This window comes from Phocoena sinus, chromosome 12 (assembly GCF_008692025.1).
Source record: "Phocoena sinus isolate mPhoSin1 chromosome 12, mPhoSin1.pri, whole genome shotgun sequence".
NCBI lineage: Eukaryota > Metazoa > Chordata > Mammalia > Artiodactyla > Phocoenidae > Phocoena > Phocoena sinus.
In genome coordinates, this window is record NC_045774.1 from 48,627,321 (window position 1) to 48,641,106 (window position 13,786).

Genomic DNA, 13,786 nt, shown 5'->3' on the forward strand with positions numbered 1-13,786 from the left:
ATATTACTCAGCCATAAAAAGAAACGAAATTGAGCTCTTTGTAATGAGGTGGATAGACCTAGAGTCTGTCATACAGAGTGAAGTAAGTCAGAAAGAGAGAGACAAATACCGTATGCTAACACATATATTTGGAATTTAAGGAAAAAAATGTCATGAAAAACCTAGGGGTGAAACAGGAATAAAGACACAGACTTACTAGAAAATGGACTTGAGGCTATGGGGAGGGGGGGAAGGGTAAACTGTGACAAAGCGAGAGAGAGGCATGGACATATATACACTACCAAACGTAAGGTAGATAGCTAGTGGGAAGCAGCCGCATAGCACAGAGAGATCAGCTCGGTGCTTTGTGACCGCCTGGAGGGGTGGGAATAGGGAGGGTGGGAGGGAGGGAGACGCAAGCGGGAAGAGATATGGGAACATATGTATATATATATAACTGATTCATTTTGTTGTGAAGCTGAAACTAACATACCATTGTAAAGCAATTATACTCCAGTAAAGATGTTAAAATGAAAAAAAAAAAAACAATGTTAATGAGCAGATTTCACACTGGTATTATGCCAGTGATTATAAGTAGACCCAGAGCAAAATGTCTTGATCATTTTTCCAAGAATCTGAGAAAGTATTACACAGAGGAAAAGGAGAAATGGAAGAAATGCTTCATGAAACCCAAACTAGAGATGTTGGAAGAACAATGTCGGCATCTTTCTCTGAATGTCAGTGTGATTCTGCAATATGAAAACGTGCAAATCAGCATTTATAGAGACAGATGCAAGCAATACAGTTGTGACCATATTTTTAATATTTCTAAATATTTTAAGTTAATTTCTATGATGGATGTTCCCCTTAATACTACTTAATGATTTAAACCAGCTACATATTTAAAAACTGCCCCTATGGGACCTCCCTGGTGGTCCAGTGGTTAAGACTTCACCTTCCAATGCAGGTGGCGCGGGTTCGATCCCTGGTAGGGGAGCTAAGATCCCACATGCCTCAGGAACAAAAAACCAAAACATAAAACAGAAGCAATATTGTAACAAATTCAATAAAGACTTTAAAAATGGTCCAGGGCTTCCCTGGTGGCGCAGTGATTGCGCGTCCGCCTGCCGATGCAGGGGACGCGGGTTCGTGCCCCGGTCCGGGAAGATCCCACATGCCACGGAGCGGCTGGGTCCGTGAGCCATGGCCACTGGACCTGCGCGTCCGAAGCCTGTGCTTCACAACGGGAGAGGCCGCGACAGTGAGAGGCCTGCGTACCGCCAAAAAAAAAAAAAAAAAAAATGGTCCACATAAAAAAAAAATCTAAAAAAAACTGCCCCTAATCAGCTTTAAAAGAAATTCCTTTATCATGGAAATTATGAGTGTGGATACATAAAATATATGAAGGAAGACATCCAAAATAATAAAAATAAAGACCAGAAATCCTACCAGTACCATGGTTTCCAAACTAGTAAGGTTATGGAGTTCTTTTGTAGTGCTCTTTAGTTTCCAAAATTCCAAGTCCTAGATAAGGCCTGGATACAATCAAGTTTCAGACAACTTTAAATATTTTCACCACAACTGTTTTTCATTTTTTTCTGAGAGCCAGAGTTAACAACCCATGGCACAGTGGGGTTAACAGCAATTATTTAAGTCCAAAATAAATGCATCCTATTTTATTTGGCTTACTCACTCCTTATACTAAGAGGTGAAAATCTGCCTCTTCCTTTCTTATATTAGGATATCTACTGATATCTAAGCACACCTGTGTATTTGATTATAAAATCTAAATATAATACAAAATATTCCTGCCATGACTTCAAAATGTCCCGAATGCAAACAAACAGCAACAATTTTTAAAACACTGTAGGGGACTTCCCTGGTGGTCCAGTGGGTAAGACTCCGTGCTTCCAATGCAGGGAGCCCAGGTTCGATCGCTGGTCAGGGAACTAGATCCCACAGGTTGCAACTAAAGATCCCACGTGCCACAACCAAGACCCAACACAGCCTAAATAAATAAATATTTTTTTAAAAAAACAAAAACACCATAAAGACAAAAAACAAATGACAAACTGGGAAAAATATTTGCAGCTCATATCACTGACAAATGGCTGAGCTTCTCAATAAATTAGGAATTCCTACAAATCAATAAAAAAGCCAACATCCCAGTAGAAAAACAAAGGATATAAGGGACAGTTTAGAAGAAGGAAATACAAATAAGTGACTCTCTGAACACAAAAGATCCTCAACCTTATCCATAATTATTATTAAAATTACCCATATAAGATACCATAATGATTACCAATTACAATTTTCCATAATATAATTTTACCCAGAATAAGAGAAACGTGTTATAATGAAATGCCACTCTTTTTCTAACACACTGTCAAAAGCTGTTAACTAATTGTGTTAGTGCAATTGAGGGTAAATTGTGCATTCTCATATACTACTTTTGGGAATGTATAGTGGCACCACCTCTATGGAGACAATATGGTAATTTTTGTTAAAATTATAAATACATACCAAAAAGCATATTATTGGGTCAAATGATGAAATTAAATTCAGATGGCATATATTAGAGAAATATATTGTATCTATGTTCAATTTATTGAAGTTAATAACTTGTGGCTATATAAGAGGATATCCTTATTTTGAGAAAATACACATTGAAGCGTTTAAAAGAAAAGGGCAATAATATATTCAACTTATACTTAAATGGCTCAGAAAAAATGTTTCGTCAAATACATGTATGTATATGTAAATGCACACACACAGACACAGAGAGCACAAGAGAGAGAAGAGAGCAAATGATAAAGCAAATGGAATAAAATGTTAGGAGATGATAAAGGGTTTTCAGCAATTCTTTATACTATTCTTATTCTTGCAACTTTATTGTTAAATAACATTTTTAAAAGTGTGGGAAAATGCACATACCCTTTGACCCATAACTTTCCCTTTTAGGATATAAAACCATTTGTCAACTCTTGCTACAGACGATGAAAAAGAATGAAGCATCTCTATGTGGTCTGACTGGGCCCATCTCTAAAATATATAATTTAGTTTAGAAAGCAACATTGAGTATTTACTACTTTTACCCTGTTTACTTCCAATTAGAATCTAAGGGGACCTATTTGTGTGTCGGTGATTTTTCTTTTTTTTTTGGCTGCACTGCACAGCACGTGGGATCTTAATTCCCTGACCAGGGATCAAACCCATGCCCCCTGCATTGGGAGCGCAGAGTCTTAACCAGGGAAGTCCCTGTGTGTCAGTAATATTAAGTTCAACCCTCTTTTCAGAACTCCTGGGCTGATTTAGCCCAGATGATAAGGTCTGTTCAGAAGATGTGGCACATGGTTACCAAGGACAGACAGCCCACTCAGTCCCCTTGATCTTGGCTTCGCTGAACCACACTTGCCTTCAGGGTCACAGCAAAGTCCCACCCCCATCTTCTTCAGCAGGACATCTGTTACTGTGCTTGCCTTTGGTCCCAGTCCTGTTTTGATGATTCTCTTTCCCTGGTTTCGTCCTCCTGGGGCCCTGTAGTATCTTCTGGGTGGGGATGAGGACATTTCCTTAGTCAGATCTAAACCAGCTTCTCTAGTTGTGTGGGGCAGGAGAGGAAAGTAAAATTATGTGCTCAATTATACCTATTCTCAACTGCTTTGAGCCCTTCACAGCTTCCTTCCTAGTGGTCCACTTCAGCAAAACCACCTGGGCTAAATCATCTATGGGTGCCACACAGGACTGAGTGAATGAATAAAAAGAGGTGTAAGGCTACCACAACTTTCATGAAATTCACTTTCCAGGTTGTACTTTGCCTTTTACTGTTTGCATCAGTTTTTCAATTATAATTAATTTCCTAAAAATAGAGTAGATTGTCAACAAGAAGCCCTACAAGGCCAATGGTCTGAATGATAAAGTTCATCTGTAAATGTTTCACCTTGAGGCAGCAAGATGCATTTACTTTATATTTTACATTTCTTCAATGACATTGCATTTTTTTTTTTTTTTTTTTTTTTTTTTTTTTTTTTTTTTTTGCGGTACGCGGGCCTCTCACTGCTGTGGCCTCTCCCGTTGCGGAGCAACAGGCTCCGGACGCGCAGGCTCAGTGGCCATGGCTCACGGGCCCAGCCGCTCCGCGGCATGTGGGATCCTCCCACACCGGGGCACGAACCCGTGTCCCCTGCATCGGCAGGCGGACTCTCAACCACTGCGCCACCAGGGAAGCCCGACATTGCATATTTTTTCGTGTTATATTTCTTCTTCGGTGAGTTGTCTGTTGATGTTCTTTACCTATTTTTGTTTTGGAGTGGTAGTCTTCGTAAAATCTATAAGTTAAGATAATAATGACATCATATCCAATGTTCTGTCCATCCTGAAAAAATGGCCCCTAAAATGTCAATAATTTGGTTCTGCTCTCTCTCCCTTTCCCTCCTTCTTTCCTTGTGGTTTAGTAGAAAGGGCACTAAATTTGGAGGCCTAAAACGCAGGTTCATTGCTGAGTCCCTGGGATTTATCTACTTACATATAAAGTGAAGGGGCTGGATTAACTGGTCAGCAAGGCCTTAGATGTCTAAAATTCTTTAGTCTTTTTCTATTCCCTCCCCAATCATCACCAGCCTCATTCTACCTATGATGGTAAGATGACTTAACTGTGAGTTAATTATAAGACTTTTTTTAGTAGCCATAAATCACTGGTGATGTAAAAATCAAAGTAAGAAGTACAGAGAAAAGAAATGGTCCTTCATGCCCTCAGAAGTTTCAGTTTCTTTGTAAATGATAAAATTAGTTAAGATTCTACCATCTCAGGGTCAGACTTTGGCTCTGTTGAGGATGTTAATGGCATTATTGCAAACAAATAGCTTCAAAGCAAATAACCAAATATTGACTAAAGCAGACACAGTCCAAAATTTTGGTTTATTTGGTAGTGCAAATGAATAAGCTAGTCACATCAGCTCTGATCCTCCCACTTCTTGTACCAATCCTCTTCACTATTCTGATTTCCACACACTTGCCCTCAGCCAACTTACTTCTAAAAAGACAAAATTTAAATAATCAATTTGTGCATTGCTAAAGCAAAGCTGGTTTCGAATGTTTTAGTTTTATCATCAAAAGGGCCACTAAAAAAAAAAAAAAAAAAAAGGGCCACTATTTTGCATTTTCTAGTATCCCCCATCCTAATATCTGCTATTTTCTTAGAAATTCAAATTTTTCTTTCAAAGATCTGGCTCCCCCAAAAATATAAGTACAATTTTTTTTTTTTTTTTTTACAAATGGTGAGGGGAGAAATCCACTCAAAATTCTACCATTCTAGTACAACTATTGCTTGTTTGTTTCTCCATATTCCCTTCATCTTTGTTCATGTTCATGCACATTTTTAGAGTCACAGTCGGGTGATACATCCTGACTATGTATCACCATCAAACATTTTCCATGTTGCTACATAGAAGTCATTATCATTATCAGTTGCAACATAATTCATAAAGTAGATCAACATCATTTATTTAACCACTTCTATAGTTGGGGGCATTTGACTCCAAAGTTTTACTCTTTTACAGTAATGGTATCGTGAAGATCTTCATGCATAAAGCTTTTTCTTAGGGGTCATTAGGCAAGGTCCTAGGGAATGAGATTCTGGGTTAAGTGGTGTGACTATATTTGGCTTTTTTTAAAAATTTATTTATTTGTTTTATTTATCTTTGGCTTCGTTGGGTCTTCATTGCTGTGCGCGGGCTTTCTCTAGTTGCGGCGAGCGGGAGCTACTCTTCATTGTCGTGCACAGTCTTCTCATCGCGGTGGCTTCTCTTGCTGTGGAGCACAAGCTCTAGGGCGCATGGGCTTCAGTATTATCTTTTAATTCATACACAAAAATGGAGATGTAGAAAGCCCTTGGCCTTCCAACAACAACAACAAGCCCCACTGCTGTGGTATGATAGATATAGGAAAAAGTCTGAAAGAACACAAAATCAAATGCAGTCGTCCCTCAGTACCTGCAGGGGATTGGTTCCAGGACCCCTCTTGGATACCAAATTCCAGGGATGCTTAAGTCCCTTATATAAAATGGTGTACATCCTCCCATATACTTTAAATCTTTAAATAAGATTACTTATAATATCTAATACAATGTAAATGCTATGTAAATAGTTGTGAATACTATGTAAATACTATGTAAATAGTTGCCAGGCATGCGGCAAATTCAAGTTTTGCATTTTGGAACTTCCTGGAAATTTTTTTCCCCCCGGAATATTTTCGATCCACAGTTGGTTGAATTCGCAGATACAGAACCATAGACATGGAAGGCCAACAATACTATACTAGAAAGTAAAACAAGATCCACTATATATATAGGCTTTTGCAACTTGCTTTTTATGTAGCTTCTAAATATATACTTTTCGATAGGAAATATTTACAGCATACATAAAATTATAAGAACTCACCAGCCAGCTTTATCTTTTTTTAATATTTATTTGTTTATTTATTTTTATTTGGTTGTGCTGGGTCTTAGTTGCGGCAGGCGGGCTCCTTAGTTTTGGCATGTGAACTCTTAGTTGCGGCATGCGAACTCTTAGTTGCGGCATGCATGTGGGATCTAGTTCCCTGACCAGGGATCGAACCCAGGGACCCTCCATTGGGAGCACAGAGTCTTAACCACTGCGCGACCAGGGAAGTCCCCAACCAACTTTATCTAACGTTTTGCAATATTTGCTTTAGATTTAAAAATATAGGGCTTCCCTGGTGGCGCAGTGGTTGAGAGTCCATCTGCCGATGCAGGGGACGCGGTTTCGTGCCCCGGTTCGGGAAGATCCCACATGCCGCGGAACGGCTGGGCCCGTGAGCCATGGCCGCTGAGCCTGCGCGTCCGGAGCCTGTGCTCCGCAGCGGGAGAGGCCACAACAGTGCGGGGCCCGCGTACCAAAATAAATAAACAAAAATTTTAAAAAATTAAAAAAAATAAAAATATAGAGAGTTGAAGCCCCTCGTGTGCCCCCATTATCTGTTTCCCTCCCTCGCTTCATAGAGATAAATCATATCCTGAATTGGCTATATATCATTTCAATGCGTGTTTTTATATTTTTATTACATAAGCATGTTTCAATAAAATATATTTACCTTATTCAATTCTAAAACGCATGCCTTTTCATATTATATCTCTAAAACTGAGATGCACCTTACAATCCACAATAAAGCACTACATCACAATTTAATCTGCAGGTTTTCCCCTTCGTCAGTGTACATAAAATGGGGGTGCATCTCAGCAACAGTGTTTTAGATTCTATGAAATGTGGTAGTATTTTTTCCTTAGTTTTTTTTTTAATGAAATGTAAATGGTATCATGTTAAACATTCTACAACTTCATATTTTCAACCAATACTATGAGATTTACCAATACTGTTACATGTATGTGGCATCTTTAAATGTTCTTAACTCACCACTACATACCACAAGATTAGGAGTCCTCTAGGTAAGGAGCAAGTCCTATGCTAGCTAGTGAAAATGGCAACCATTATTGCTCAAATGTGTGTGCTTGGCTAAAACAAAGAAAAGGAGTTAACGAGATGGAAATAAGAAAAAAAGGGAAGGAAAGAAGATAAACAGAAGATGCTTCCTTGATACGTAAGTAGCTGGGGACAGCAGACAACTGCATAACTAAACATGATGATTCAGGAATAAAAATGATGACAGGAGGAAGGAACCGCGGGGAAGGACTTGCATGAGACCTGTGCGGCCAGGCCGGGGCTCATGGCCGCCTCCAGGACGCTCAGCACTTTCCGTCTCCTGCCGTTACCCACGATTCCAGAAATCATTAAGTTGTTTAGACTGCAAGCCGTGAAGCAGCTATCCCAGAATCTTCTCTTGGACTTGAGGCTGACAGATAAAATTGTAAGGAAAGCTGGCAGTCTGACAAATGCTTATGTTTATGAAGTGGGCCCTGGGCCTGGGGGAATCACAAGATCCATTCTCAATGCCGGTGTTGCTGAACTTCTGGTGGTTGAAAAGGATAGTCAATTTATTCCTGGATTACAGATGCTTTCTGATGCAGCACCTGGAAAACTGAGAATTGTCCATGGAGATGTCTTGACATTTAAGATAGAAAGGGCTTTTCCAGAAAGTCTCAAAAGACAGTGGAAGGATGATCTTCCAAATGTACATATTATTGGAAATCTGCCTTTTAGTGTATCAACTCCACTGATTATCACATGGCTTGAAAATGTTTCTTATAGAAATGGACCTTCTGCTTATGGCAGAACCCAGATGACTTTTCAAAAGGAAGTGGCAGAGAGACTTACAGCCAGTACGGGAAGCAAGCAGCGTAGTCGCCTCTCCATCACGGCCCAGTACCTCTGCGACGTTCAGCACATCTTGACAATTCCAGGTCAGGCTTTCATCCCCAAACCAGAGGTGGACTCGGGGGTGGTGCCTTTCACCCCCCTGACCCAGCCCAGGATAGAGCAGCCATTCAGGTTGGTGGAGAGAGTCGTTCAGAATGCCTTTCAGTTCCGAAGGAAATACTGCCATCGAGGGCTTGGAATGTTATTCTCTGAAGCTCGGCGATTAGAAAGCACTGGGAAACTGTTACGCTTGGCAGATGTGGACCCTACTCTTCGACCCACCCAGCTCTCTGTGTTACATTTTAAGAGCCTCTGTGATGCATACCGAAAAATGTGTGATGAAGACCCACACCACTTTGCTTACAATTTCAGAGAAGAACTCAAGCAAAAATCAGAAAAAAGGGGATGACAAGGAGAGTTACAGACTGTAGCTGCTACTTCAGGGGCTGGCAGCCAACTGGATGTTGATTTTCACAGTGTTGAACTTCTCATATGTGTGCTCCCCAGGTGTGACTTATTTCCCCTTTTACAGCTTGGTAAAGAGAATAAATATCATCAAATAAATTTAAAAGTGAAATCAGCAACTTAACCCATATCTGAATTACACCTGTATTGTGCCTTTCCATGGCTCTCTGTTTCATAAAAACACTCCCCGTTGACAACCGACGTTAAGCTCTGGACGCTGAATTCTCACTCGAGAACGGAGCTGAGATCAAGGTTGGCATTTTCCGATTGACTGTCCAGGGACTGGTGACGCATCTGCGCCTTCAGCAGAGTTCCCCTGTCCCTCTTGGTGCTGTTGGCTTTTCGTCTGATGGCGCAGAAGTGCCCCCCGGACCAGCTTGGGCTGCCCGTCCTTGCCGGGCGGCTGCTGAGCCGGCCGAGCGTCCGGGTCCTCCGAGATCCTCAGTCTCTGGAACTGGATCTCCATGTCTGTGGTAGGGCTGCCCTGCTTCCCAGTCTGGTGGTAGTCCTCCTCATCATCACTCAGAATGTCGCTCTCCTTGATGAGACTGTCGGAGAAGTTGGCCAGGCCCTCGTGGGGGTGTTTCTGGGCGTCCTGTCTGCTCCCGGCCAGGGGGCAGCTGCTGCTCTGGGTACCACTGCTCAGGCTGCCCTCATCCGAGTCCAGCGAGCTGCCCTTGCCTGGCTCCCCGGGCCACTCGCTGCTGGAGGAATTCTTAAGGACTTTTAAGGACCTGGAAGAAGCTGCAGTGAGAAAAGCACATTTTCCCTTATGATAGAGGAACCGATTCCACAATGTGTTCATTTTTGCCTTGTAGGTTATCAGATTTAACATCTTAATTAAAATTTTATCACCTCACTTCAATCCTGGGACTATCCTGGTACTTGGGCAAAAAAAAGTGTAGATACTGCAAATATGGACATTTTTTATTTATGCTTATTTGAAATTTTAAGTTGGAATTTGGCATTTTTAGAGGACCAATTACCAGAGCTTAATTACTGAGAACAATAAGCTATAAACTATCATAAGGGCTAGATTCCTATTACTAATGAATAAATTTAAAAGTCAGTTGCTAATAAAATCTAGGTTCCTTTCTTTCACTAAAGTACTTTGTAGTTTGAGAACTAAGATTACACCATATTTCTCTGCCCACCTTCTCACCTGTTTATTTCCCTTGCTGCTCAATTAAAAGTACAAAAATGCTTTTTCTCTCTCTCAAAAAAAAAACAATGACAGGAGGAACTGTTCCCTGGAAATCTGTGCTGTTGCTACTCCAGAACCCAGCTGGAGATGCAGTCTGCTCACGTCAACCAAGCAGGCACTAAGACCCCAGGCCCCACCCGCCTTTACCCAGCCAACTCTGCTCACTGACTCCAAGGGGGCCCAAAACCAGCATCAGGACAGGGCAGGCCCCAGGGACGGAGAGATGACAAACAAGTGGCATTTACGCAACAGGGACTGCAGTCTCAGTCTGCTTCCTCTGCTTCTGCTCCTCCCTGCCCCTCCATCCCACCTCCTCTCTCCACTCCCCTCCCCTGCTCATTTATGTTTCTCCTTTCTATTACTTTACTCGAGGAAGTCTACTCGAAGACCTGTGTCCACTGTCTGTCTGTCTGCTCTCCTACACACAGACACACACGCACAATCATTCAGTGAAAAGCCATGATGATCACTCCGTACTAGATTTTGCTGATGAGACGTAAGAAAACTTCCATTACTGGTTCCTGAAGCCAAACCCCAGTTTTAGCTTATTCGGAGTTTTAAAAGGTAAGAAAATAATAGGACTAGAGTTCCTAATAGCTTTTTCTTTTCTCTTTCCATATGATACAAAAATACCTTGATGGAGACAGATTTTATTTCTAAAAAGAGCCTCAGTGGCCAAACACACATACAGAGTCCTTACCTTCCAGAATCAGAGGCGTACTGTGATAAGTAGCAATATAATACATCCCTGTAAGAATTAACACTTAGGTTGTATTTTGCCCCTTTATCTCCATTTAACCACAAGCTTATGACACTAGTTTATCTAATAGCAGCTAACAGAAACACCCATATTTATGCATATTTCTTAAAAAATAAAAGTATTACTGAATTCATTAATAAATGTACCTTTAAAGAAACACAGAATTCCTCAATTAATTTATTAATAAACTATATCTTTTTACCTGTAAGAAAGATAATATTTTAAACTCTAGTGTATTTTATTTAGTATAACGTAATAGAACTAAACAGCCCCAACCATTTTACTGATTTTCTTTCTCCAAAACATTCTGTAAGCCATAAACTCTGCAGGTATTCTGGTGTTTTGGAGCATTCTGCAACTTAAGTTCCTGTTACTTGCTGACATATTTGATGTGTATTTGAACATAAATTATTGGAACATTCTTTCAACTGTCAAGTTTGATTGACTCACTTTCTGTCAAGTTATCCTAATTAACCCACAGCCTTCAAGCTTTGGGATTATTGCTGTCAATTCTGTACAGCCATTTGTTTAATGCACAGTCTGCTCTAATACCTTCCATGGTGAACCTGCAAATATAAACCCTTTTTGATTTTTACTCATTAACTAGACATTGGAAAGTGCCATGCCGTATAATCTGTATTAATGAGTGAATACAAGTTTTGCCTACTTCATATGAAGCATTCAGAAAGAACTTATTAAACAAATAAATCCTCTCAGTGAAGGACTTTCAGTTGTTCAAAAACTTCACTGAATGCCCACTATGTGTCAAGCACTGTGCTGGACAGTAGAGATATAATTGTAAACAAGGCAGACATAGATAGCCTCCGCTCTCATGGGCCTTATACATTTAGTAAGGAAGACAGACATTAACACATAATTACAACCAAACAGAGAGAAAGCTAATGCCACAATTTGTGCCTTGCACAGCACCTGCCAAAGTTAAGCTCAGTACATACTGTTATCACTACCTCAATTTCAAAAATACAAATAGTCTACCCAGAAAAGAACTATGTTAAAGTTATAAATCAGAAGTGATAGAAAGGGAGGAAAAGAGATGATAGTCATGCTTCAAATTTAAACTGTGGTACAGTGGTGATGGATGCACAACACTGTGAATGTACTTAATGCCACTGAAGTGTACACTTAAAAGTGGTTAACACGATAGATTTTGTTATATATATTTTACTACAATAAAATAAACAGCATTTAAAAATCGTATTAGGTTGTTAAATGTTGAATCAACTTCACCAAAGACTTAGAGCACGTGAGTACTTCCGCATCTCAGAATGGTGCATAAAAGGTGGAGAGAAGAGAAAGCCATGCAGCACACAGCTGAAAGCAGACAGAAAATGTGAAACTACTTTGCTTCAATTCTCTTCTAACCTTACTGAATTGTTCAGTTCACCTGCTCTGCTCACACAGCCTGTAGAGCACAGCTAAGAAGGAAAAAAAGAAAAAAAAAAAAAAAGCCACAACCTTAGAAACGGTTTTCACTATAAATGCACAATTTCCAATATTTCCAATCTCGGTTCAGTTCTCAGAACTCTTCTCAATCCTTTTCCTTAACAGTAATCAGCTCCCAAACCTTTGCCACTCTCTCAAATCTGCTGTTAAATCCCACGTTATGCTTAACACATACCCTCCTTCTCAGAGGAAGCAAAGGCCCCCTCAGTTTCCTGATCCTCACCAACCCTACCCCTCCATTTGTTTCCGTTCTTACTTTCCCCTCTCCAGGTCCTCAATAGGTGGCATCTCTGGCAAATGCACTGCCCCCACCCCTCACCAGCAGCAGCAGCTGTGCTCTGAATTCCCGCATCTGTGACCTGCTCATGAATCTTACTCCATCAACTAGCCACTCGGTAACCTGACCTTCTCCCTCTGTACAGGCTCCTTCTCCTCAAGCTACTCCCATGTTTAAAAAAAAATTGTTATTCCCCCCACCCCTGACCCTAATCCTCTTCTAGCTACCACCCTATTTCTCCACTTTCTCACTTCTAAGCTTGCACCACCATCCCTACCTCCCAGTCACTGCTCCACTCCCTGCACACCCAGGCCAATGAGTGTACGCTAGCTGAAGACATCAGTGATTTCCCAATGACTCATTTCAATGGACCCGCTTCAGTTTTTTTTAAAAATAGAAAATCTCAGCCATATTTGACTCTCTTGATTGGCAGTACCACCATTCACCTAAAATCACCCAAGTGAAAAACCTGCCTTTCCAGAGTCCTTGCATACTATTTCACCTCCTCATTCAGTCACATACACACACACGTACACACACAAAAATACATAGTATTATCCTCTTGTTAAATTAAAAAACACAGGTAAGCTTATAGAATAAAGTGAAAATTAAAATAAGGTGCACGAGATACAAAAACATATGTCCACACAAAGACCTGCACGCAAATGCTCATAGCAGCACTATTCATAGCAGGCAAAAGCTGGAAACAACCCAAATGTCCATCAACATGTGAATGGATAAAAAATTGTAGTACAGGCATGCAACGGAATACTACTCAGCAATAAAAAGGACTGAACTGCTAGCACAGTTGTCCCTCAGTATCTAAGAGGAGTTGGTTCCAGCAACCCAGCAGATACCAAAGTCTGCAGATGCTCAAGTCCCTTATATAAAGTGACGAAGTATTTGCATATAACCTATTCACATCCTCTTGTATACATACTTTAAACCATCTCTAGGTTGTAACCCAGCAGGACCCTCTGGGGCCTTCCCGGGACAGATCTCTCCCCCATATCCTCTGCTTTAGCTCCTCTCTGAAGTGCAGATAATAGTGTCTGACACACATTTCCTGAGTTATTTTACAGATGCTAAAGCCACCACCAAATGGAAGAAATTAACTACTTGACCATGAGCATGTAGCCCCCAGACCTAATGGCACCTGAGGATTGATAATGTTAACCCCTGTGACCCTGCCCTGTTACCTCACCATCAACCAATCAGAGAGTTGTACATGAGCTGATCACACACCCTGGGACTCCCCTCCCACACCTGGCTTTTAAAAATGTTTCGCTGAAACCCATGGGGAGTTC

The 13,786-nt window shown here is 40.8% G+C and overlaps 2 protein-coding genes across 2 annotated transcripts in view; one reads left to right on the forward strand and one right to left on the reverse strand.

Annotated features, from left to right (window-relative positions):
- The window catches only part of SLC16A10 (solute carrier family 16 member 10), a 136,207-nt gene that overhangs the window by 102,748 nt on the left and 19,673 nt on the right, over positions 1–13,786 (reverse strand). The gene's annotated exons all lie outside the window — the stretch shown is intronic.
- LOC116763657 (mitochondrial dimethyladenosine transferase 1-like) lies at positions 7,719–8,847 on the forward strand. The gene has a single exon (XM_032651688.1). It carries the CDS (start codon positions 7,720–7,722, stop codon positions 8,716–8,718), a length of 999 nt encoding a protein of 332 aa, XP_032507579.1. The 5' UTR covers position 7,719; the 3' UTR covers positions 8,719–8,847.